At 50.8% G+C, this 26,548-nt stretch overlaps 1 protein-coding gene across 4 annotated transcripts; it reads left to right on the top strand.

Moving 5' to 3' along the window:
• The first annotated feature begins 8,592 nt into the window (after positions 1-8,592).
• On the top strand, positions 8,593-18,479 carry COPZ2 (COPI coat complex subunit zeta 2). 4 transcript variants are annotated; one of them, XM_061174938.1, is made up of 9 exons: positions 8,593-8,679; positions 9,720-9,794; positions 11,324-11,405; positions 12,077-12,168; positions 12,606-12,661; positions 13,350-13,427; positions 15,447-15,498; positions 16,122-16,160; positions 18,136-18,479. In XM_061174938.1, exons 1-9 carry the CDS (start codon positions 8,608-8,610, stop codon positions 18,181-18,183), a joined length of 594 nt encoding a protein of 197 aa, XP_061030921.1. In that variant the 5' UTR covers positions 8,593-8,607; the 3' UTR covers positions 18,184-18,479. The 4 variants fall into 4 exon arrangements, with proteins under 4 accessions (XP_061030921.1, XP_061030920.1, XP_061030918.1 ...); XM_061174937.1 differs by lacking the exon at positions 8,593-8,679 and adding an exon at positions 8,876-8,995; XM_061174935.1 differs by lacking the exon at positions 8,593-8,679 and adding an exon at positions 8,876-8,995 and having other exon boundaries at positions 13,293-13,427.
• Positions 18,480-26,548: the final 8,069 nt, after the last annotated feature.

Genomic DNA, 26,548 nt, shown 5'->3' with positions numbered 1-26,548 from the left:
AAGACTGACACGGTCCACGGCCCAATGGGCATGTAGGCCCACCCCACGGCATGGGCCCACCAATAAAGTGGGGCGAAGGCCCTATCGCCCGGCGTTCGGGACCCTTCGGCCGTGCGCCCACCGCTCGCCGGCTGCAGGAGGTGTTACAGGCTGGGCACGGAGTGAAGTTAATAGGCTGAGCGCTTCCAGTGCATTCTTTGGCGAGGGTATAAGGGCTTAGGGCTAGGAATGGGAGGTGGTATCGCCGCCGGAGTGCGGGGTCCCCCTCTTGAGGGTTCCCACGGTGACTTGCAAAAGTCCAGTGAGACCTGAGATGCTGAGGTGGGGCACAGAGCATGTGTTTCGCGTGGTGGGGACGCTCGTGCCGCCATCTTGGGTGCTGGCAGCGGAAATCGCTCTCCCAGCTTCCGCTCCGTGCGGACTGCGCCTTGGGCCCCTTGCCGGCTGCGCGTTGGCCCCTTGCCAGTAAAGGATCCTTACGCCGCCTGTCCCAGGCAAACCCTGCGGACGGTTTGCCACGACGGTGGTGGGACGTTGGGGTTATGAGGGATGTGGCATAATTAGTTATTTTTGTCATAATACAAACACCTTCTCCTCTGTCTGTACCAACCCCCGCCACCCCATCCCCCTCCGCCCAGCCTCCCACGCAGGTTAGTTTTGCTTTTCAGGAACTTTCCTCAGTTTCTAGTGTTCTCCAGTCGCTTCTAGCCAACATCTTTGTGATTTCCAAACATTGGTTTACCTCCAGCATCACCTTGGGAAGTTGTTAAACTTGCACATTTTGAGGCACCACACCAGAGGCTCTGATTCTTACCCTGGGGTGGCAGCCTGATAACCTCGCCCGTTTATTAAACAACTCGGTAGTTTTCATACAGCTGGTGCAAAGACCACTTTTAGGCAGTCACTGAGTTGGCGTTTGTAGTAAGTTGTTCCTAGCTGTGGGACAAAAGAGGCGTTGACTCAAATTCTTGACTCCCTGGAAGATCCTGCTGATCTAGTGGGCGAGCCATTGGTCCTTATACAACCAAGGACAAGGCCAACTGGTAATTTATTTGATGAGAACATCCAGTCCATCATGTGTTTGGAGAATTAGGCGGCTTAATTCTGGGTGGTTCACAGATTATAACGCACTTTCACCATGTAGGAGTATACAGCGTTGAATCCTCAGAAAACTAGTTACTCATTTCAAAGACAGATTAAGGGGACTTCCCTGGTGATGCAGTGGTTAAGAATCCGCCTGCCAATGCAGGGAACATAGGTTTGAGCCCTGGTCAGGGAAGATCCCACATGCCACGGAGCTACTGAGCCCGAGTGCCACAACTACTGAAGCCCGCGCCCCTAGAGCCCTTGCTTCGCAACAAGAGAAGCCACCGCAATGAGAAGCCTGTGCACAGTAACAAAGAGTAGCCCCCGTTCCCCGCAACTAGAGAGAGCCGTTGCGCAGCCAAAAATAAATAATTAACCAAAAAAAAGATGGGTTCAGAGAGCGCATGTTTTTATTTATTCGTTTTACTATTTGTCACCCAGAAAATGCTAAAATATAAACCCCATGAGGACTAGAATTTTGTGCATTAACTGTTGAGTCTTCAAAACCTAGGACAGTGCCTGCAATAGCAGATACTCAATACTTGCCGGGAGTTCCCTGGTGGTCTAGTGGTTCGGATTCCAGACTTTCACTGCCATGGCCTGAGCTCAACCCCTGGTCGGGGAACTGAGATCCCACAAGCCCACAGCATGGCCAAAAATAAATAAATAAATAACATCTCGACTTTAAAAAATAAATAAGGGACTTCCCTGGTGCCGCAGTGGTTAAGACTCTGCACTTCCCATGCGAGGGGCCTGGGTTCAATCCCTGGTCAGGGAACTAGATACCACATGCATGCCGCAGCTAAGAGTTCGCATGCCACAACTAAGGAGCTGGCGAGCCACAGCTACGGAGCCCGGCTGCCACAACTAAGATCTGGTGCTATCAAATAAGTAAAATATTTTATGGAAGTTCCCTGGTGGGCTAGTGCTTAGGATTCCGCGCTTTCACTGCGGAGGCCAGGGTTCGATCCCTGGTAGGGGAACCATCCCACATGCTGCCAAAATACAAGAAATAAAATAAAATATTTTTTAAATAAATAAATAAATAAAAAGTACTTGCTGAATAACTGAAGGGGAACTCAAGCAGGCCTGTGATTAAAAGTTCCTGTTAAAAGCAGAAATCAATACTTGGAGGAGGTGTGGTTTTGAAGGATATGGCATATTATCTAAAAAAATGGATGACCATTCAGCCCCTGAATAAGACCATGAAGGTAAATACTGCTGTTGGATAAGAAAAGAGGAGAAATTAAGGTGTAATCAGTAACTCAAAATATATCAAGGGGGTTGAGAAGGAAATATTTTAAAACCATAGCACTAAAAGATATCAAGACTAAAGTTACCAGGCTAAAATACAAGACTATTTTGAGAAGATAGAAGGAGAGATTGCATACTGAGAGTGGCCATCTGTTTGACACAGCAAATAGAGAACAATTTTAAACCTTGACACAGTTCTGAAAAAACAACTGGGCAATCTTTTATCTATGGGGAGTCAGAGAACCTTAGCACCAACAAAACTAAGTGTTTTGGACAGTCCATTTGTACTTTACAAGTTTCTTTTGAGCTGCATAGCAGGGTACCAGGTGCCTGGGATGAGAAATAAAGTTATGTAGTACATATAAGACTAACATGAAGTCAAGATAAATATTCACTGAAATGGCAGCTGTGGGTGGGACAGCCACACTGAGGAGATAACGATGTGTGATACTCTCACATCACTTTGAAAGCCTAAATTCATTTGGTCACTTTTTAATGACTCACAAGTTTGTTAAGCTGGCTCTCTTACCCATCCTCTTCTTTCCTTTCTCTCCTTTCTGGGGTCCTGGGTGTGGCAAGAGTTGCAGGCACTGAGAATAGGAGGGGCTCCATGTTAATCCTTAGAGAAACACGGGGAGGGGGAAGGGTAAGCTGGGACAAAGTGAGAGAGTGGCATGGACATATATACACTACCAAATGTAAAACCTATAGCTAGTGGAAAGCAGCCGCATAGCACAGGGAGATCAGCTTGGTGCTCTGTGACCACCTAGAGGGGTGGGATAGGGAGGGTGGGAGGGAGATGCAAGAGGGAAGAGATATGGGGATATATGTATATGTATAGCTGATTCACTTTCTTATAAAGCAGAAACTAACACACCATTGTAAAGCAATTATACTCCAATAAAGATGTTTAAAAAAAAAAAAAATCCTTAGAGAAGCGGTGGGAAAGGTGTGGAGAGGTCTTTTGCCCACACTATCCTGTTCCCTTTCTTTTGCCTCCCAACTTCAAGTACTATGTTTAAATGTGTATAATAATTATTTGAGTGTAAAGTGGGAGAGAGCTGGATCAGGAACTGTATTATTGGGTTAAAGAATGACTAGGGGTAGTTAGAAAAAGTTTTCAGCTTAGCAGTTACAGAAAGGTGGGAAGAAAAAAGGCAAAGACAAAGAATTGCCAGCCCATTGCAAGGGCTGAGGAGAATAGAGACGTAGAGACAATCTCAGCAGCCGGCAGTGAGGCCTGGCAGGGTGTAGGCACCCAGGATATTTAATAGTACTCTGTGTAGGGAGTGGAGATCAAAAGACTGTCTTCCACTCTGTCTAGAGTTCCAGATCAAGTCCAAGCAGGTGTAAACCTCCTTCCCAGAACCCACTGATTAACCTTGTAAAATCCAGGGTGTGTCCTTCTTCACCCAGGAAGCCACCCCCCTCCCCGCCCCCCACACACACCCTCTCCTTTCCCGGGAACAGCTGTTAATAGGACAATTACCCAAGAAGCAAAAGAAAGATTCCATGCTGATGTGTCATCAGTCCTGGTATATCCATTAAATCAGACTGAGAAGACCACTGGAAAAAGTGAGTGCATGCACTTGCTCCCTGAGGGAGGGGCTGAGAGCCATCAGTGGAACCAGGCCTTGCCAGGGAGGCTCCAGGCTGCTCAGGAGAGAAGAGAAGGCAGTGGGAAGCCAGGAAGTTGGTTAGTTCTAATGCACAGGGATTTGGGGTCATAAAAAAAAGCCAGCTAACTACACTGAAATCCCTACTCATCCCAGTGATATCTACGTTGACCCACCTTCCTCTGTAGGAAAAGCTGTTGCTGCCATCGGGCAGGCACATCCATCCTCCAGGCACATCCATCCTCCAAACATCCTGTGATGATGACTCCTGCCCAGAAACCCTCGGAGAAGGGCATGTGGGAAGGCAGACTGGCTGTGGTTTGGAGTTCTTCTGGAATAGCAGGAATTGCTTTTTCCCCTAAGGGGAAACCCAATCTTTCTGCTATTCTGGTCACCCACTGGTTTTCTTTTCTTTAAAAATGTTTTTAAATGTTGTTAATCTATATAAATATTTCTCACTCTCCAATTTCCAACTAATCAAGGGGAATGGATAAAATAACTGCCTGAGATTTCCTTACAGCCCTTCTGAGAGATTCTAGGATTACATCCTGTCAATACCCCCTTTCTTACATGGTAAACATCGTTAGCAAGCTTGTTACCATTAAACCATCAAAAGAGGTTCTACAAGCCAGTCTCTTCCCTGTGCACCTCTCCCATGGCTGTCTTAGAAGATTGCTTCTCAACCCTGGCTGCACATTAGAATCACCTGGGGGGCTTGTAAAAAATATCAGTGCCCAGGTCCCACCCCCCAACCAATTAAATCAGAGTCCCCCAGAGCAGCCCTGGACATCAGGATTTTGTAAAAGCTCCTTAGGTGATTCTTATATGCAGCCAGAGTAGAGAATCAGTAGCTTGGGGCAAGAATCCAAGTTGAGTAAAAAAGAACAGCAGGGGTAATCATGAGCACAGACTAGAATCACCACCTGATTTTAGGATGTGCTCTTTCTCAGTCCTAATGAGTTCTCTTCCTGGACCTACCCAATGAAAATGCTTCTTTGGTCATTCATGTCTTGGTGTAACATTTTATGAAGCTGAACTCAGTGGTCCTGTACGTCTCACCATGTTGTCCCAAACAGTGTTGGGTAATTTTCTTTGTATAGCTCTCAGTGTGGCATGTCACAGTCAGTGAGGTGCTATTGTGAGGTGGGAAAAGTGGGTGTTTTGGACTCAGAGCTGCATTCAAAAACTTACTCATTGGGCCCTCCTGAGCTAAAATGGAGATAACAATATACATATTCACAAAGTTTAAAAATCGGATCCTGTGTATAAAGCCACTCATGCATGGGTAGAGCTAAGTGTGAGGTCCCTTTCTTGCCCAACTCTCTCTCCACCCACCCTACAACCTTGTTATCCCAGAGAAAGCCAAACACATTGAAGAAATGAGAGCTGTCTTTAGGATGGTCAACTGGAAACTCATCCTGCAGAGCATGGAAGCTTTCGTTTTCTCTCTGGAGGATGCCACAAGCACACACAACCACACCTCACATTGCACACACACCTCCCCCTCTTGACATTATAGCAGGAAGGAGAGAGAAAGGCTGTTACCCAAGGGAGCTGTTTCTTCTTGTCACACAAGAACAGATGCTGAAATCCTAGGACAGACAGCACAGAAATGTGGCAGCAGGAGGGTGAGTCAGAGGAAATGGAATGGACTCACCTTCAAGATACATCAAGGCCCAGAGGGGAACCTATTTGAATCACTAACCTCTGTGTGTGTGTGTGTGTGTGTGTGTGTGTGTGTGTGTGTGTGTGTGTGTGTGTGTGTGTGTGTGTGTGTGTAGGACCAATTCTGAGTCCAGCTTCTCCACAGACCCCAGCTGCTTAGAGATGCGCACAGCACCTCCTCCCAGGGCACTCCGCCCCTTCCCAAGGAAGGAGGGAACAGGGAAACAGCAAGCGGCTTTCTTTTTGAACCCAGCTCTGGCTTCCTCATTCTGAGAAGTTCTCCAGCAGCTTCTTTTCTGCTGCATTTGCAGGCTTCCCAAGTGCTGCCAGCCTTACACTGTGAGGCTGTGCTCTGTGGGGGACATTGTCCTGACACCGTGCACACTGAACTTGTATGTTTACACAGAATCCCCATTAAAGGGGCACCCCAGGTTGGGGGACCCTGAGGAGGGAAAGGAGTCCTGGGGTCTCTGTTGAGGGAGTTTGGGAAGGAGCCATCATAGGAAGAAATCTCTTCCTTGAAAAGTTCAACTTGAGTGCTCTGGATTTACTTATTCACCACGGCACTTAAGCTGTAAAGCGATCCTGATGATTATAACAATAGCAACCCTGGTGGTGGTGCTGAGGATTTTGCAGTTCCTAAGCTTCCTTCCCTGGCCTTCTCTCTCATCCCCAGCCCCTCTGCCCCACTCAGTGCCTCTCAGCCACTCTCCTGTAACTAACTCCTCCCCCTCCTCTCCCCGGAGCCACTCCTGCTCTCTAAGTCCCCTGTCTTCCCAGGTCTTCCTCTCCTTCTGCAAGCTGACCCTCTCCCACTGTGGGTACCATTCCCTACACAGAGGCTAGGAAATGTCCCTGGAGGCTTTTCGGTCCTGTCGTTGTAAATATGAGCTAATAATGGACTAGCTCACAGAAATATTAAAGCATCGAAATAATCAAATCAGTATTTTTTTTAATTTTATTTTTGGCTGCTTTGGGTCTTTGCTGCACGCAGACTTTCTCTAGCTGCAGCGAGTAGGAGCCACTCTTCGCTGCGCTGCGTGGGCTTCTCACTGCGGTGGCCTCCCTTGCTGCGGAGCACCGGCTCCAGGCACGCGGGCCTCAGTAATCGTGGCACACGGGCTCAGTAGCTGTGGCTTGCAGGCTGTAGAGCGCAGGCTCAGTAGTTGTGGCCCACAGGCCTAGTTGCTCCACGACACATGGGATCTTCCCAGACCAAGGCTCGAACCTGTTTCCTCTGCCTTGGCAGGCAGATTCCTAACCACCGCGCCACCAGGGAAGCCCCAAATCAGTATTTTTAATAACATTGAGCCCGCATGACCATTGACATAACTTATGATGATCTGGAATCCAAACAATTAAAATACTGTCTTTTCCTCCATTATACCAAATAGCATTGATTAATGTTCATTATTATAACTCTGGTAGCCTGCAGGGAAGATTCAGATGTGCCTTCTAAATCATCATAAAAAGAGGTTCAGTAGACGTTTCCTCAGACATGTGTGGCTCGCTCCCTCACTTCCTTCAGCTCTTTGTTCAAATGTCACCTTCTTGAAGGCTTTCTCAAATGACTCTAATGAAAATGGCATTTTTCCCTGCCTCTCCCCAACCCCTCACATTCCTGATACCCATTCCTGATATATTTTTCTTCATAGTGCTTATCAGCAATTCAAATAATATCTATTTTATTCATTTATCTGTGTATTATGTCTTGTGCAGAAATGCATGCACACACACACACAAACACACACACACAAACACTTGAATAAGCTCCATGAGAGCGAAGATTTTGTTTACTTTGGCTATTGTTGCGTCCCAGTGACTAAAAAAGTAACTGGCACATAGGAAGCACTCAATAAATATTTGTATAGCACATAAAACATGGTTTAATTGGACCTGTCATGTGTCCTGTTTGGGGTACCAGGGATTCCACAGGCACATTATCTCTATTTTTGTAGTACACAATGCCTGATGCAGAGAAGGACCACACACATTTGTAAACAAATTAGTAAAAATGGTATTTGGAGATTAAGTACAACAAAAGAAATATGTAGGGTGCTGAGACAGAGAATGTGACAGCAGAGACCTATCAAGTCAGATTCGGTGGTTGTCAGAGAGGGCCTTTTGGTGATGACATTGAAGTTGAGATGAAGAATGAGATGGCTTGATACCATTCAGCAGAGGAAACCCCCATTCCCCAGTCACCTGGGATGAGTGAGTGTGGTACCCAACATAAAAGGACCTGAAGAGAAGAATGGAGAAGAAATTCTTAATCTGAATTTCTGGGTTCCACCTCCATTCAACTATCGATTAGCTAAAGGACCTTGAAAGATCACACAAACTCTGAGTCTCCCTTTGCTTAAAATGGGGATGAGAACACCTACCTCACAGGCGTAAGTTATATTAGATAATGTACGTGAAAGTGCTTAAGTGTAAAATGCATGCCTGGTATTGTGATGGGTAAATGGGTAAGTACTGTAAACTCTGTACCGTTGGAGTGTGAATTTCCCACTGGCCTTGAGGATGCTGAAGCTAAAGCTTGTCCTCTGGTGTACTTAGGCCAAAGGAACCAAAGCATGGCAAAGCCTGATGCCATTCACTGGTGGAGCCTTTGTGCTGCTAGGCATCTGTCTTGTTTCAGATTGTGTCGTGTCTGTGTCTTGGGAGACTTCTGCCACAGCGTCCGGGCGCCATGGCTCCCTAACCCAAGCCGCGTGAGAGGAGTGGGAGAAACTCTTCTATGCAGAGGGGTCTCTCTAAGAGCTGCCCTCATCTGCTCCCACTGCTAGAACCTGTCTCTGCGACCCAAAGGATGACCTGATGTATTTGTCCCAACGGTACCTACCAGGAGTCAAGAGACAAACTGGACTTTGCCTGTGTTTTCTGCTGGCCTCAGGACAGCCTGCGGACGTCGGTGCAAAGCAAACCCACAAGTCAGAGAGAAGGCAGGAGGGGAAAGAGGGGCCGGTCCTGGGACAAACGGAGGATGCAGGGAGCTCTGGGCTTTGAGGAGCCGAGGAGGGCGAGGGGAAGGAGAGGTGGGGGAAGGAGCGCTGGGGTGTGGGCGCAAGGCGGAGAGGGCGGGAACGAAGAGGAGAGGAGGGAGGGCGAGGAGGGAAGGGCCGCGGGGAAAGGAAGGACACGCGCAGACGGGCAGAGAGGGGCGGACGCGAGGCCAGCGGCTGCCGGGGAGGAGCGGGCGGCGGCCCCGGGGGGCGCGGGGCGGGGTGGGGCGGTGCTGTCAGCGCGAGGCGGCGAGCGGAATGCAGCGGCCGGAGGCCTGGCCACGTCCGCACCCGGGGGAGGGGGCCGCGGCCGCCCCGGCCGGGGGCCCGGCGCCGCCCGCCCGAGGCCGGGAGCCCGCGGGGCTGCGGGTACGGAGCGGGCGGCGCCGGGGGCCGAGCGGGCGGCGCCAGCTCCCAAGTCGCCCGCTGGGCGCTGGGGAACTTGGTGCCGCCCGGACCGGCCGGGGAGGGGCGGCGCCCGCGCAGGCAGAAAAGTTCCTCCGCGCGGACTCGGGAGGAGGCCGGTTTGGCGTCCGCTTGGGCGAAGTTCTGGAGCAGTCGGCGTGGGCGGGGGGACGGCTCGGCGGGGCTGGATTGCGATTCTCGCGGAGGGTTAGGGAGCCGCGGGGCCGCCCCGGGCCTCGGGCTGACGTGCGTGCTTCTGGAGTCCGACGGGCCGGGGGCTGGGGGCGCGCGGAGAGCGCGGGTCCAGCCTCGGCCGCTGGCCGCTGGCCGCTGGAGGAGGAGGCTCGGCGCCGCTGTCCCCCCGGCCCAGGTTCTGTGATACACTCCGACTCGGGCTCTGGAGCAGTCAGTGCATGACAGAACTTGGGCCCGGACGGACCTTCCGCACCCAGTGGGCATAGCGCCCACCCGGGGCCTGCAGTGGACCATCTGCCTGGGAGGGGAGCGGGCACTCGAGTGGCCCATGTGGCATAGGGTTGGGCCGGAACCAGCTGTGGCTCTTGGGTTGGGGTCGCTGGAGCCTGAGGATTGACTCTTGGGACCAGCAGGTCCCGTAGAGCCAATGACAGGGGGTCTGCCCTGAGTTAGGGGCCAACGGAGCTCTCCCCCCCACCCCGCCCCGTGTCAGTTGCAGGAACCTTCCCTCTACACCATCAAGGCTGTCTTCATCCTAGATAATGACGGACACCGCCTGCTGGCCAAGGTAACCTCCCACCCTCACCGGAGGGCCCCTGAAGACACTGTGCCACAGGCCCAAGAACAGAAGTCCCCACCCAGCTGCCTCTCCTGGCAGGAGGGACCCCACTGTGGGCTCTGCGACTCAGAGCAGCTCAGCTGAGACCCCTCCAAAGGCGATTCTGTCCATCCTCCTGCCTTGTCAGACTGCTGGCCCCTGGAAGGGGGGAGGCTGTCTCCTCTGTTTCTAAAATGTTCCCTAAAATGTCTTCTCACCATCTTTTCCACTGGCCTGGGACCCCGGAGTCCTAGTCCCCAAATTGTGAACAAGTAACCTCCACTTTTCTTCTACAGCTTGGTAAACACTAAGGATTTAGAACCAGACAAGATTTTAGAGACTATATAATCCAACTCTTTCATTTCACAAATGAGGAAAATGCAGTCTAGAGAAGCTAAAAGAGTTGCCTGCAGTCACAGGTAGTAATATCAGAACACAGATCCAAACTCAGGTATTTTGACCTGAAGCTCAGGAGGGTGGTTTTCGCTGCACCAACTATTCAGCTATCTGGTATCTATGCTAGTGAACATGGCCAGGATAAACCAAACTAGAATAATCCAAAAATAAATGTCTATCATCAACACAATTAACTATAGTAGGGCTATGGCACCTAAACTAGCTATGAAATGCATTATAGATTTTTCGTTTGTATGGGTTGAAACTTCTTGACTTCATGACATTGAAATGAGCTTGTTCACCACAGCAGTGGCCAGCAGGGAGACTGCTAATTTGCCTGCAGATGGGGTACTAAGTGGCAAAATCCACATTCAGAAAATTGAAAGCTGAGCTGACCATCTCTTGCCGCAGCTGGTCAGAGGTGGCTCGGCAACCAAAAGTTCCAGGGCCTCCTCCCAGCAGATCACATCCATGTTCAGATGCAGGAACTGAGTCAGAGAGAGTCTCATCAAACCCAAACAAAACAGCATTGACTTAATTAGGCAGTGTGTGCCAGGAACTTTCCCTTAGATATTTCATCTTCACCATAACCCTGTCTGAAGTCAGACCATCGTTGGCGTTCAGTCCCAGCTCTGTCCCTTACAACTGTGAGATGTCAGGGAAGTTACCTGACTTCACGCCTCAGTTTCCACATCCATATAATGTGGATAATAGTGTAGCTGTTGTGATATTATTGTGTTAAAGGGCCCCCGGCTCTGCCTTCTTTCCTGTAGACTCAGGTTAGTGTAGAAACAGTGTGGCCTAGTGACCACCGCAGTCTTTAGCACGCTGCACATCTGCGGAATGTACAAAGGCCTTCAAGAAATCAGGACAGGACTCCACAAGAAGGCTTCAAAATTCCTCTACTTTTTATGACTTTCTTCGCTCAGAATATGTGTTTATGGGGAAACAGTGAGCAGACAGGCCTAGAGGGCAGTCAAGAGAAGATGGGGCACAGCAGCAGGGTCCCGCTTGGCCAGCACCCACCATTCCCTGCCACGCATCCAGGGAGAAGCCAAGCTCTGTGGAACAGCTGTCACCTTTTCTCCTTCCCTTTCACCTAGTATTATGATGACACATTCCCCTCCATGAAGGAGCAGATGGCCTTCGAGAAAAACGTCTTCAACAAGACCAGCCGAACTGACAGTAAGTGTCCGCCTCTTGCTTGTGCAGAACTTTCAGATGCACACCGTCATCTTCATCTGGACACATCTGTCCCCGTTGGCCTCACACACCCACAGGCCATTCCCTTTTCTTCAGAGGTGCTTTTTCCTCTCCTTCCCAGCTGTTCTCTTCTCTCTTCTTCCGGTGAGCCTTCACTCCCCTCCCTCTCAACCCCCCCCTTCCTGCTTCCGGCATGCCTGGACTTCTCTCAGTGGAAGGGGCCCGCACTAGCCTGGGGCTGGTCTTAGGCATTGCGTATGGTGGGTGAAAGGTCAGCCTTGAACCAGGTTTGTTGACTTCTTAGAATGAGGCAGTCAGGTGCTAGGAATGGAGTAGAGGGTGGGGGGAGGGACACAGAGTAGCCTAATGGTAGTGTCCTTAGTGCACATCTTTCCAAGGGTGCTAGTCTTTGCAAGGGTTCTTTGTTTGGTCTCACAGCTTGTGGGATCTTAATTCCCTGACCAGGGATTGAACCGGGGCCCTTGGCAGTGAAAGTGCGGAGTCCTAACCACTGGACCGCCAGGGAATTTCCTTTGCAAGGGTTCTCTGGAAGGGGAAGAAGGAAATAGGGCAAGAGGTGCAGAGCTAGAGACGGGGAGGAGGGGCCAGGCAGAGGTGACCAGAACTGAGACCCCCCCCCCCCGCTCTTCTAGGTGAGATTGCATTTTTCGGGGGCATGACCATCGTCTACAAGAGCAGCATTGACCTCTTCCTGTATGTGGTGGGCTCATCCTACGAGAACGAGGTGAATTCAGGAGGTTGGAATGACAAGGAGGCTTGGATTCTGGGGTAGAAGCTGGGAGGCTCACCATTGGTACCCCTCCTTCTAGACTCTGGAGAACTGGGAGCAGCCAGAATGGTTCTTTCTGGAACAGTGCATATCCATGATGTTCCTTAGATTCCTTGGGTACCGGAAATGGAGTCCTCTGCAGAGAGCTTCTGTGTCTTTCTTAAACATCACTGGAGAAGGATGTACTCAGTGTCCCACAGCAGGCACTCCAGTGCTTCCAACCCAAACACGGGGAGGGGAGGGATCCTCTCAGGTCAAACTGCAGTCAGGCTCCAGCCATGTCCTCTCTGAAGAGGGACAGCTGCCCACACAGTCAGGCTCTGAGGTTTCCTTTTGGCCTTCTCAACCTCAAGCTGTCTCGTTTTCCTCCTCCCATATCTGCCCACCCCCAGCTGATGCTCATGTCTGTTCTTACCTGCCTGTTTGAGTCCCTGAACCATGTGTTAAGGTGAGTGAGGTCCTCTATCCTCCAAGGCTCCCATCCCCCAGACCTTGGTACATCACAGAGGTGGGACCCTTCCTCCCTGCTTTTCTCCTGAAGTCCCCACAAGACTAAGGCTGGAGCCAGAGCATCCTCCTGCAAGGACCCTGCCCTTTACCTGATCAAGCAATGGTATGGTCAGAAAATGAGGTCTAGAGAAGCTAAGTGATTTGCCTGAGGTTACAATCTATTTATATCAGAGCGGAGATTCAAACTCAGGTTTTTTGACTTGAAGCTCAGGGTGATTTTCCCTCCACCCCCATTCAGTGATCTGGTATCTACCCCAGTGAACGTGGCCTGGGTAAACCAAACGCAGATAACCCAAAAATAAATGTTCACAGTCGACACAATTAACTACAGTAAGGCTATAGCACCTGAAGTGCTATGAAATGCTTAAGGGTGGGCACAGGGTCCCTGCTCAAAGTGTGAGGGCGGTGGGCAAGGGGAGCTTAAGGAAGCAGGCCCGTGCTCTGGGCAGGGATCCCTTGCCCAGGTGCTGCCCTCACTGCCCTTGACATACTCCTTCCCTGTGCTTGTGCGGGGGATTGGCGGTGGGAAATGAGGCAATCTTTGGAGAGAGCGGGTCCGCCTCACCTAGGCAGGGACCCGGATTCTCCTGGCCATGGGGAGGTTCCAGAGCTGTGTCCGCCTTCAGGAAGAACGTGGAGAAGCGCTGGTTGCTGGAGAACATGGACGGAGCCTTTCTGGTGCTGGACGAGATTGTGGATGGCGGGTGAGGAGGAGGGGAGGGAAGAGGGGCTGGTCAGGGACACTCACAGTGGGAGGTGCCCTTGAAAGTCATCAGCTCTAGGTTGCACCCAGCACACTGTTGGCTCTCTGGCCAACTCCTCCCTCCCTTCCCCCAGCATATTCCCAGTGTCCCATCCCCCCACCCCACTCATGAGGATGGAGGTTGACTTCAATGTTAGCCAAAGAGAAGCACACAAGAAAGTAATCTGATGTCCAACTATGGCTGACTGTTGACTAGGCAGGGTTTGGGGGGATGGTTTGATTTCCAGTGCCCAGGAGAAGCAGGCAGCACAGATACTTGCCCCTTCCTGGGAAGACTTCCTTCAGGCCGAGCCCTGCTGCTGCTACACCTCCTGCTCTTAGAGATTCATTCCAACACCAACTAGACGCGTGACCTGGGCCAATTACTTACTTTCCTTACTTTCTCCATCTGTCAAATGGAGACAGTAAGGGAACTGCCTCAAAGGGTGTGGGATTAAATAAGGTGATGCAAGTGAAGCTCATGGTTTTCCTTCAATAAATGTTTCCTACTATTGGCATAAGATTATAGTCTTAGGAGGGTGGGAACTCTTATGAGAAGGGTTGGTTAGTGAATTTCCATGGGGGTGGCACAATATTCAGGGAAAAAAAGAAGTTCTGGCTCTGGGGCAAAGGGTTATGGAAACGGATCACCTGAAAGACATCCACAGGCCTCTGTCATTCCATCCATTTAATAGATGAGGAAACAGAGGCTCAGAGATTCAAGTGCCCAAGGTCACATGGCTAGGGAGTGGCAGGGCCAAGATCTAAAACATGTGCATGTTTCCAGAGATTGTGCTCTTTCCACAGCACTGTACCACACTGCTGGGGGACAGGGGCTCTGGGAGGTGGGGTACTGTGGGGTTCCTCCCTCCTTCCTCCCTCCCTCCTTTCCTCTATAGCTATTGACTGCCTGCTGCTACTGCTGCAAGGCCTTGTGCTAATTGCTAGGACCCAAGAGTGAGGGGAATAAAACCAGGTTTTGTGGAATATACAATTTGTATATACAACTTGGTAGACTGTCTTTAAGGAAAGCAAAGCACACACACACACACACACACACACAATTACAAATACAAAATGAGGTGCAGGGCCTTGGAAGGACCTTCACAAGGGAGGGTGTAAGCTTTATCAGCTTCCGGTCTGTGCCCCTAGAAGGCCCAGTTTCTGCCCCCTGAGGGGCTCACAGTTTCCCTCCAATGAAAATCAGGGAAGTGTCAGTGGAGGCAACACCTGAACTGGAGCCTTGGCCTAGGATGCTCTGTCTAAAGGACCCCTGGTGAGGGATCTGGGGCTGCAAGTGCCCCTGTGATGGGCCTGGAAGAGGCTCTCAAGAAATGTTTGTTCACTTCCTTCTGCCCTGGAGGAGCCTCACTGGGTGAGGAGGAGCAGTCACTCAGTCCCCATGGGCCCTAACCTACCCACAGTGACTGGCTCTCAGCCCTGCACACACCCACACCTGGCTTCAGAACACCCCCAGGGCATCATGAAAGAGTGTCAACTAGCCGAGAAAAGCCTCCATAACTGGGTCTGTCAAAAGGGAAGGTAGATTCTGATTTTTGGAGTTCCATTTCTTTCATGTATGGCATGACCCTGTGGCATAAAATAATAGTGAAACAAGATAGGGACCCCAGGGGGGGCCTCTCTTCCTTCCCTGCATCTGAATCCATCCCTAGACCCAGAGGTGAAGTGAACTTTCTAGAGGTCTCAGTTTTTGAGTCCCTGCTTTTGACAACCTGATTGTTCTAGACTGGACTGCCCTCACCTGATCTCTAAGTGTTTGCCCAGTGATGATGAAGTGTGGGAGAATCAGAGCTGAGGGTGCTCCATGGTGAGGGAGAGGTCTGGCTTGAGGAGTATCAGCGGGAAGGTACCTTGGAGGGGGAATGTAGGATACGGGGGGGAAGGGAAGGGCTTAGCAGGGAGCGGAGGCAGAGGGAAGCATGTGGCTGACTTTTCTCCCGGTTTCTCTCTCATCTTGTAGTGTGATTCTGGAGAGTGACCCCCAGCAAGTGATCCAGAAAGTGAATTTTAGGGTAAGAGTCATCCTGCATCCCCCGTCACTCCCATCTCCTCCAGGCTGCCCTTCCCATCCTCTCCACCTCCTGTCCTCCCTGTATCTGGGCTGCCAGAACCCCGATGGTGGGAACCCAAGCTCCTCTAGCAGAAGCAACCACTGGGTTGATGCACTTGTTGGGGGAGCCACAGTTTGGAGGAGTGTCAATTAGTAAAAGAGATCTCTGTCCTCTCCCCCTGTAGAATCACAGACACCTCACCATCCTCCCTAGTGGGAAGTACAGACTGGGGAAATAAATAAATCCTCACAGAGACCTGGTGGCTGCCTTGGCCTTGAGGTTGGCCTTGGGGGTGTATAGATAGAACCTCCCTGCCCAGTTTGGCTTCTCATGTCTGGATGAAACCTTTCCTCTCATCTTTATTCCCCCTCACTCTCTCACCCACCTTGTGCCATAGATGGACCCTGGGCTCCCAAACAAGAAGCTCTGGGACTTCCACTAAGTGGTGATACATGTGCAGTTCTGGATCCCCTGATCACTGCATCTGTTTGCCGCCACTACCCCCAAGCCCCTTTCCCTCGCCTCTCTTTCTTCACCCAACACCCTCGCCCTGGCCTGACCACCCTGACTCTGCTTCCCTGCAGGCGGATGACAGCGGCTTAACTGAGCACAGTGTGGCCCAGGTAGGCCCCCTCCATCTGCCTTGGGCAGAAAAGGGTTAGTGGGAGGAGAGCAGAGCATCCCAGGGGGACCCAGTAGGGCTATCAAGGCTGAGAAGTCAGGGGTGCAGGAGGGAAGGGATGACAGTGTCAGGCCATCTCTTGGAGACAGTCAGTGGAGGCTTCCAGGGTCCCCTAGGTGATGTGGAGCTGGGTATTAATAAATGATGGACACCTTCCTAGCAGTTCACCTTATCTCCTTCCTGGCTTGGTATAGTTGGATCAAAACCCAGGATGACCTGCCCACCCTGGAGATGGCTGGGTCACTTGTTCCCCAAAGCAATCTGGGGGCTTAGGCCTCTGATGCTTCCCCCAACCTAGAAAGGATACCAAATTGAGTTTTCCTCCAAACCCTCACCCCTGCTGTTTAGGGTCCATGCTGAGATTGTTAAGGGACCCTTAAATCCATGATGGGATCTAATTCTCACCACTTGCCACCATGTCCCCGAGTGACCTGACTATGGAAAAGTCTACCCCTGCCAGTCCCCTGCATGGTCCTGTCTGGAAGTGCATGTGGGGCAGGGGTGAGGTTTCTGGATCTGTGGCTTGACTGGTTTCCCAGCTGTGCAAACTTCCTGCTTGTCAAGCTTGACCTCCATTCTGTCTGCCCGCAGGTCTGTCTGCCCAGACTAATCCTGCTTTTATGGAGCTTCCTGCCCTGGCACTAACTACCTCCTGCTGTAGTGGCCCAAGCTCAGATGGGCCTGTACCATCCCATGTGGGGCCCCAGGTGTGGTGCCCACTTTCCTGTGACTGCCCTTCGTGCTCACACTGCCTCTCCCTCTTCCCAGTTCCCACTGCCTCCTCCTACCCTGCTGAGATGAATGCAGCCACATGGCAATTTTCAGGGCTAAAGAGGTTAAGGAGCAATGAGCAGAGCAGATAAGAACAGGAGTGCTGGTGTGAGTCATCCCAGGATGTATGTTGTGCCTTATCACCTACAAGCTGGGTGGCCTAGGGCAAGTTACTCAACTTCTCTGGGCCTCACATAATCACAGGACACTCCTCATAGAGTTATTATGAGAATTAGATGAGCTAATGCATGGAGAGCTCTTGGCATAGATCCTGTTTTCCAAAGGGGGAAGGAATGAAGGCACAGCACTTTTAATGGAATTCTTGAGTAAAAAAACCGAGGAAGTTGCAGGTAGTGAATGGGAGATGAGACGAGGAGAAAAATTTTTGCCGAGAGAAGCAGGAAAACTCCAGGGCCAGGCTGTCCCTGAGAGAGGAGGGGGAGTGGGCAGGAGGAAGGGACATACAGTGTGGGATTGACCTTCTTCGAAAGGGAATGAGGCTTGATGGCTGGAGGGACAACCTGAGGGACATACCTGGGGTCCCCACCATGTTGGCATGGTATGTGCACAGTCGTATGTATCTGTGTAAACATGGGGCTGAGGCTGTTTCCTCAGCAGGATGTTAGGGTGAACACATCTGAGTGCAGGTGACCCTCAGCAGAGTCTGCCCAGGAGCCCTTTGCCAGCTGTGCCACATCAGCAGCGGGTTGGGGTGGGGTGTTCAGGACCTACTGCCAGCCAAAGCCAGAGCTAGGGGTTTGCTGAGGTGTCTGGGCACAGGAAGTGTCAGGCCTGGGCCCGTCTCTGCCTGGACGTGGCACTGTGGGCGGGAGCTTGAATGGCATGGTGTGGGGAGTCGGGGCTGCTGCCACACCCAGGGCTGCAGATGCAGGAGCGGAGAGCTGGGCAGGCTCTGGCCTGGGCTGGTTGTTGGCTGCAGCCAGTTACGGCTGCTCTTTCCATCTTGACCGCCCGGCCCCACTTAAGGCAGGCAGAGATGAGCTGCTGCCACCTAGTGACCGGGGATTATAGGGACACATAGAGAGGGGCTATAGACCCCCCTCCCCCGACTCATTGCAGTGTTAGTGTACTTGTCATTCCTCCCCAGTAATTCTCTCAACCTTCCACATCCCCGCCCCACCCAGGTTCTTCAGTCTGCCAAGGAACAAATTAAATGGTCGTTACTGAAATGAAGGCTGTGCATTCAAGGCTCCCTGCCCCCAGACCATTCCCCCAATCCTGGCAAAAGCACAAAGACCCCAGGGGACACCAGAGACCCCTCTATATCCCCAGGCCTTCCCAGAACTGACTCCCGAGGTCTCCGGCCAGGGACTCTGAGATGCAGAGGTTTGGCTTCAACACTGAGTCACCCCTTCTCACTGTCCTGGCCTGCCCTTTGGGCCTTGAGAACCAGCTGAGCTGCCTTAACTCAGATCTTAGGCATCCCTGGCCCCAGAGCCCAAATAAACCTGCTTTTGTCTCCTGCCAATGGTCTCTTTCTCTCTTGACCTGGGAAGTGTGTGTGTGGGTGTGTGTGTTCTGATAAGGGCTTCTGCACTCTATGGGGCTCATCTCCTGGATGCCCAGTTCCAGGGTGTATCCTTGTAGTTGTGTGACTGGGGAGTGGGGTGGGTCAATGGAGAGGAGACAGTTTAACACAGTGAGGGGGTGCGACACTGATACTGGGGCCATATATGTGGTGTGGAGGGCTGGGTATGATTGTGTGACAGGGTAAAAGAGTCACAATGGGAGGAATGGTGCGTTTGCGGCGTAAAGGAGAGCAAAAGATGGTACACACATGGTGGCCCCGCTGGGATTCTTCGACTCGCTTTTTCCATTCTCGGCCTCCAGGAGGGAAGGGTGTAAGGTTTCCTCTGGACAAACTGAGGAACAGCACGCCTGTTTTTCTTGGCTTGCCTGGGAAATTGCCGCGGAATTCCTCTGCTGGCATATACCCTGGGCACTAGAGCCCTGCAAGCTTGCCATGGCTATGCCCAGATACTAGGGGTGAGGAAGCACCGGCCAGCTCCCGCCTTGTATTTGTGTCCAGAGCACCCAGTGCGCTCGAGGGTGTGAAGAATTGCAGGTCCAAAGGGGGAGACGGGCGGAGGGGCATTCTATAGGCAAATGGGAAGGATGGAGTGACTTTCGGGGGACACGACTCCCTTTTTCTCTCCCCGTTCTAGAACCTGCCCTTTCTCCCTTTCTTTCTCTGACATATACACTTTCTCCGTCACGTACAGAAGTCCCCGAGAGTGTCTAACGTTTCCGCCTGGCACAGCTCGTTTCCCTCCAATCCCTAGGTAGCTGCAACGCAAGTCTACGCCCCGCCCTGGCTCCGCCCCTCGGCGCCCCCCGCCGCGGGGAGCCCATTCCCAGGACCTTATCCACGATCCTATAGCGCCACCTGGAGGGATAGGTGGGAAACGCGCTCCCTCCGGGTCCCGCTCCCCCTACTAACTCCGCCCCCAGGGAGGGGACCGACCCCTGCTCCCGCGAGTTAATCGCTGACCTCCAAACGCGGAGGCAGGGCGTTGCTCTAGCAACCAGCGGTCTGGACACGCCCTGCGAGCTCTGCTCCAGCTATGGCTCACGAATTTCAGTGTGACGCTGATGAAAGAAAGTGGCGAACCCTGGGTGTTAGTAGAGGCAGTCCCTGCGGGTTATCACGTCCTACATTATAAAATTATCCAGAACTGGATATTTATAATGGGCATGACTACTTTTGCAATTAGAGAAAATGATAAATATACAGTTATGTAAACAGATTATAAACACTCTGTACACAACCATTCCACCAAATAATGCAACTCCGAAAGGGAAAAAAAGAGTATGCAATTAAATGCTGTCGAGTTCGGGGGCCATTGTGGCGACGGGAAGTGAGAAATTTTCCAGAAATACTTTGGCGAATGTTCGGCCTTATCCGGTGCCCGGCTCCATCCACCGCCTCTAAACGACCGCAAGAACCGGAGGGGCAAATTCGCTTCCTAGCAACCCGGTCGCGCCCTCCTGGGTCCTGCAAGTCCAGTAGTGCAGGGACTGGAATGGGAAGGCCCGGCCGTCACACAAACTGGCTCACCGAATGCTGTGGACTATGCGGTGCTTCCCCATTTTACCGAGAGGCACACCGAGGCTCTGAAAGGTTAAAGTATTTACAATAGTTTCCGCAGAGCCGGACTCAGGAGCGGGCACTGCTGGAGCGAGGTGGCTTTCCCGCGCTCCCTTCCCAAGGGCCGTCCGAACCCCTCGCCCACACAGGGACAGTACGGGGTTAGGAGGAATGAGCCGAGGGGGCATGGCAATACGGGGAGGCCACCAGAGAGGTGTCCTCGCTCTTTGTGGCCAAAGGACTCTGGGGAGCGGGGCTGCAGCCAAGCAGCCGACCCACTACCGCGTAGGGGAGAGGGCTGCGCGGAACCGCGGGGGTCCCCGGGGAGCGCCGGCAGGGTGGGGGCGCGGCCTCTTCCTACGGACGCCAAGTTTGCAGGCCCGGCTCTCCCGGGCTGAGGCGGAGGGCCCGCTGCATCCCCAGCCCCCTCTCGGCGCCTGCAGCCCCGCGGAGCCGCCAGGACGGCGGGTCTGCTCGTCTGCCTCGAGCTCTGCCCGCTGTCCCCGGCGCCCCTCCCCGACCCCCCACCCCCTGGGGCGCGCAGCTCGCGGGGCAGGGGCGCCGTCTGCCCCGGCCTAGGTTTTGGGAAGGGCAGTCGGCCGTTACTGGCGGGAGCGGCCCCGGGGCCTGCCTTCCCGTCTGCTCTCAACCCTGGGGCTCCTCCCCGCCCTTCTGCCCTCGTGGGCGACCCGGCGGGTCTCGAGTATCTGTGGGGACGGGGCTTCAGGGCGCCCCCTTTCCTCCTGCCGAATTGGGACCGGGGCACGTCAGAAACCGAGACCTCAGGGGCCCGGGCCCAGCCAGAGGGCGCACGCACACTGAAGCACTGGCCCGGGGCTCGGGTGCAGGGGGGAACGATAGACACACCTAGACCGGGCTAGGGACACAGAGGTAGTACCACCAGGCCCCCGGACCCCCTTTATACCGTTCTGAGCCGGTGGCCCCCCTCTCTGGCTCCTCTCGCCCCCTGCTTTCCGGCCATTGGCTGGCAGGAAGGCAGAGCTGGTCGGATTGGTCTGCATCCAGACAGTGATGGATGGCTCCCCGCTGACTGGACAGCTGCCGAGACGGTGTCCGCTTCGCGGCTCAGTTTGGCTAAGGTGGGACCAAACAGCCCTGGGGAGTGGGTAGGTGGATGAGCTGGAGACCGGCCTAAGGCTCAAACTTTACGTGCTCACAATCTCCCTTTAAACTCTACAGAGAAAAAAAATCTTACCCCTGATTCCCCGTAGATACCCTTTAACTCCGGAACCTGATGTAGGCAAAATTGAATAATTTACCCAAAGCAGTTTGGACACAACCCTATGGACCTCCCTTTCCCTCCAAACTGGGTCTCATTCATTTAACAATATTCGTGCATTCCATTTGTTCGTTCACTCGTTCATTCATTCACTCAAATATTTGAGTGTTTGCCAGGAGCCTGGCACTAGGGAAAGAAAGGGAGACTGATTAGCAAGTGATTGGGCCCAGAGGTGGCAGTGGGGTGGGGGTGGAGAGTTGAAAGGAGAGAAGGGATGAGAAATATTTCAAGGTAGAAATACCTTTAAAAATCCAACGGTGTCCTTTATCTGAGTGGTGTTAAAAATTCACAGTTTGCGCTCTGTGTTCTTTCCTGTAGGTAAGTCATTCTTAACGAAGAAAGTAAATTAATCAAATGGCTGCCAAGTTCTACTCTATCATCAGCATTTGTGTGGTCCTCGTCTGTCTCCTAATCTCTTCTTCATCTCTTATAAACTAAAACTGGAAAATACCTTAGATGAGGATCCACAGAAATCAGAGTGATTGTGAAACACGTGTGGACTTTATATTGTATATACAGATGAGTACCATCCCTCAAAACAGACTCTTTGGTAAGAAAAGCAGTATTGATAAAAATAATAATAGTAGAAGCAAAATAAAGTTTCTTTTGGAATAGAAATTTCAATAGACATTTATTAACTGGCTGTTCTGAGCCAAAGACCTTTTTAAAAAATATATTAATTACTTAATTAATTTGGTTGTGCCGGGTCTTAGTTGCGGCTCGCAGGCTCCTTAGATGTGGCATGCAAGCTCCTTAGTTGTGGCATGTGAACTCCTTAGTTGCGGCATGCATGTGGCATCTAGTTCCCTGACCAGGGATGGAACCCGGGCCCCCTGCATTGGGAGTGTGGAGTCTTATCCACTGTGCCACCAGGGAAGTCCCCCCACCAAACACCTTAATGGGGGTTGTTGGGAGCTTCTAAGATGAACTGGAAGTCATGGTTCCTGACCTAAGGAGATCACAACTTGACTGGGAACAAAGTTGTGTCAGAAATTAAAAACGTTGACAAAGGAGATGGTGTTACATAGTATTTCACAGAAAGAAGCTGGGGGAAAAGACACCACAAAGGGAGAAAGTGTGTAAGCAAAGCAAAGAGGCAGAGAATCTCTGCCTAAGGAATTGCAGGTAGGTACATGTAGCTGGAATGGAGGATGTGTATCTCTGTGGGGAGGTCTGGGTATGCTGAAGCTTGAAGCTTCTCCCTAAACAGGTTGTGACCGGATCAAGGCCAGTGTTGAATGGCATGCTAACAAATCACTGCCGTTTACTGAGTTGACTAGTCTGTGCTCCTTAGAAATACTGTTGTCTTCACAACAACCTAACCATGTAGATGCTGTCAGACCTATTTTTACAACTGAGAGCCCAGGAATTTGAATAATCTGCTTTAGGGCACAGGTGAGATTTAATCCCAGGCTGGTCTGACTCCAGTGCCCACTGCTCTTTGCTCCAGCCACGGAGCTTGATTTGTATTCTGAAGGTGATAGGGAGCGATTAAAGATTTTCTAGCAGTTTAGTGATATCAACTCTGTGTTTTGAGCAAGGAACTCTGCCGGCAACGTGGAATGTCTACTGAAGAGGGAAATAACAATCTAGGGTCAGCGCAAGACCTACAGAAGGCAGTCATTTTCTTTTTTTAATTTTTATTTTATTGGCCGTGCCACATGTGGGATCTTAGTTCCCGGCCCCGGGATCAAACCTGCGCCCCCTGCATTGGAAGCCGGGGTCTTAACAACTGGACCACCAGGAAAGTCCCAAGGCAGTCATTTTCATTATAGTCACTTCCCATTCTTTATCTAAACAGTGCCATCCAGCTTGATTGTGCATTTTGTCACCAAACAGCTGGCAAAAATCAAGTCTACTCAGAGTTTGAAGAGTTAGTGCTTTTGAATTAATTCAGATAATTGCAGGGAATCATTCCACAACAGGGCTTCCAAAAGGACCACTTTGTTAGGGACAATGATTTGACATTTATGTTCTGAAAAGTATGTTAAAAAGTGATAAACCAGTGGTTTCCAGTAGGGAGAGGGAAAGGGAGAGGGGTAAATTAGGAGTAGGTGATCAAGAGGTACAAGCTACTAGGTATAAAATAAATAAGCCACAAGGATATACTGTATAGCACAGGGAATATAGCCAATATTTTATAATAACTGTAAATGGAGTATAATCTTTAAAAATTGTGAATCACTATGTTGTACACCTGAAACTTCTGTAATATTGTACATCAACTATACCTCAATAAAAAATTTTTAAGTAATAAATCCACTTTATAGCTTATATATTTGGTGCCCTCTTATCACCCTCACCTACACCCACTCTAAAAATACACACACACAGACACACACACACACACACACAAATAAATGAAAGAAAAAGAAATGGCAAGCGAGATCTGATTCCTTTTGACCAGACGCACAGTTTGTCTTTATCCAGACACCTGATTTTTTTTTTAATAAAAGCTTTATTGAGATATAATTCACACACTGTGGAATTTACCCTTTAAAAAAAAAATTTTTTTTAAGATCTTTATTGGAGTATAATTGCTTCACAATACTGTGTTAGTTTCTGTTGTACACCAAAGTGAATCAGCCATATGCATACATATGTCCCCATATCCCCTCCCTCTTGAGCCTCCCTCCCATCCTCCCTATCCCACCTCTCTAGGTCATCGCAAAGCACCAAACTGATCTCCCTGTGCTATGCGGCTGCTTACCACTAGCTATTTTACATTCTGTAGCGTAGATATGTTGATGCTACTCTCACTTCGCCCCAGCTTCCCCCTCCCACCCCGTGTCCTCAAGTCCATTCTCTATGTCTATGTCTTTATTCCTGCCCTGCAACTAGGTTCATCAGTAACTTTTTTTTTTTTTTTTTTAGATTCCATATATATGTGTTAGCATACAGTATTTATTTTTCTCTTTCTGACTTACTCCACTCTGTATGACAGACTCTAGGTCCATCCACCTCACTACAAATAACTCAATTTCGTTTCTTTTTATGGCTGACTAATATTCCATTGTATATATGTGCCACATCTTCTTTATCCATTCATCCGATGATGGACACCTAGGTTGCTTCCATGTCCTGGCTATTGTAAACAGAGCTGCAATGAATATTTTGGTACATGACTCTTTCTGAATTATGGTTTTCTCAGGGTATATGCCCAGTAGTGGGATTGCTGGGTTGTATGGTAGTTCTATTTTTAGTTTTTTAAGGAACCTCCATACTGTTCTCCATAGTGGTTGTATCACTTTACATTCCCACCAACAGTGCAGGAGGGTTTCCTTTTCACCACACCGTTTCCAGCATTTATTGTTTCTAGATTTTTTGGTAATGGCCATTCTGACCAGCGTGAGGGAGACACCTGATTTTTAAGGCATTGAAAACATGTATCGGGACTTCCCTGGTGGCGCAGTGATTAAGAATCCGCTTGCCAATGCAGGGGACACGGGTTCAGTCCCTGGTCCTGGAAGATCCCACGAGCCGTGGAGCAACTAAGCCCCTGCGCCACAACTACTGAGCCTGCGCTCTAGAGCCCGTGAGTCACAACTACTGAAGCCCACGTGCCTAGAGTCCATGCTCTGCAGCAAGAGAAGCCACAGCAATGAGAAGCCCGCGCACTGCAAAGAAGAGTAGCCCCCGCTCGCCGCTAGAGAAAGCCCGCGCGCAGCAACGAAGACGCAACGCAGCCCAAAAAAAGTGTGAACTGTGAACTTATTACATGTATGTGAACTGTCCCCCACCCAAAAAAAAGATTAAGAAAAATATGTATCTTATTCTCGTGGCTGCAATGAGCCCTCATCCAGGAAAACTTGAGGGTAGAAGAAAACTCTGAAAGTCATGGAGGCAATGTCCCTTCCTCCAGGCAACAGCTTCTTAGTGATTGACAGGGATTCATGGGGTGGGTATGTCGGGGACATATGGGAACATATGTGGAGACATGGGTTCTCTGATGGAATGATTGGAAGAGACTGGCCTCAGCTGCTTCTGGGTCTCGATGGTTTAGGGATCATCCCTACCCCTCTGGAGGGTCCAGCCCTGTGTTCGGAAGGTTAGGGGGCTCCTGGAACACTCTCTCCTAAGAAATGGCTGGGAAAGTCCAGAATTCTGGGAAAGTCCAGAATTCAGAACTTGGTTATGGGGAAGCAGATGAGATTTTTAAAAACTTTGGAAACCAACAAATATCTCAGGGTTCTCTGAAAGCCTGCAAGTAGAATCGACTCTCACAGGTCTTTCCAGAAGATGGCGCCGTAAGACCAGCCCCACTTCCTTCCTTTCTGGCGGGGCGGGGATCAGGATGTGGCCGTGGAAAGGCCTGCAGGAACGAGATCTAGCTGAGCATTGGAGTCCATTCCTCCCCTAGACCAGAGCAGAACCTGGTGCGCGCCGGTGGGGTGGGGGGACCTTGGCTGGGAAGAGGGGCTGAGAGACCCTAGGAACTAGGGACAGTTGTGCTGAGAAAACAGGGCCCCTGTTGAATACAGTGTCAGGAAAACCAGACCTCCCTTCCAACACTTCAGATTTGACCCCGTTCCCCAGGTAGCTGGAGGTTGGGGAAGGGAGGTGAGGGACTGGAGCACTGTAGAAAGTTTATGCTTTGAGATAGGAAAAGGAAGTTGGGTGATTCCGGGAGAACAAGCAAAAGAGCCTCAGCTGAGGAAAGTGAAGCTCAAAGGATGACTTACCCAATGTCACACAGCTAACAAGTGACAGAGCTGGGACAACATGAGGGTTTCCTGAAACCCTGCTTACCTCTCTGTGCCCCTGTGCTCTCTTGATTCAAAACCCCAATTCACATTTTCTTTGCATGTTCTCAATCAGATTTATTGAGGTATAATTTACATACACTAAAATTCACACATTTTAAGCCTACAATTCAGTGAGTATTGACACCTGTCTGTAGGTAGTTTGTACAGTTTCTAACTCCATAGTGTTTTTTGTTTGTTTGTTTTGGCCACACCGCCCAGCTTGTGGGATCTTAGTTCCCTGACCAGGGATTGAACCCGGGCCCTCGGCAGTGAGAGCGCTGAGTCCTAACCACTGGACCGTCAGGGAATTCCCTCCACTAGTGTTTTTTTAAATAATGAAATAAATGACTGTCATCAACTGCATTTATCTTCGAACAAAGGAAGGAGAATTTATATACAAAATG

This window comes from Eubalaena glacialis, chromosome 19 (assembly GCF_028564815.1).
Source record: "Eubalaena glacialis isolate mEubGla1 chromosome 19, mEubGla1.1.hap2.+ XY, whole genome shotgun sequence".
In the NCBI taxonomy this organism is placed as follows: Eukaryota; Metazoa; Chordata; class Mammalia; order Artiodactyla; family Balaenidae; genus Eubalaena; species Eubalaena glacialis.
The sequence above is the reverse complement of the archived record's forward strand: the minus strand, read 5'-3'. Positions and strand labels throughout refer to the sequence as shown.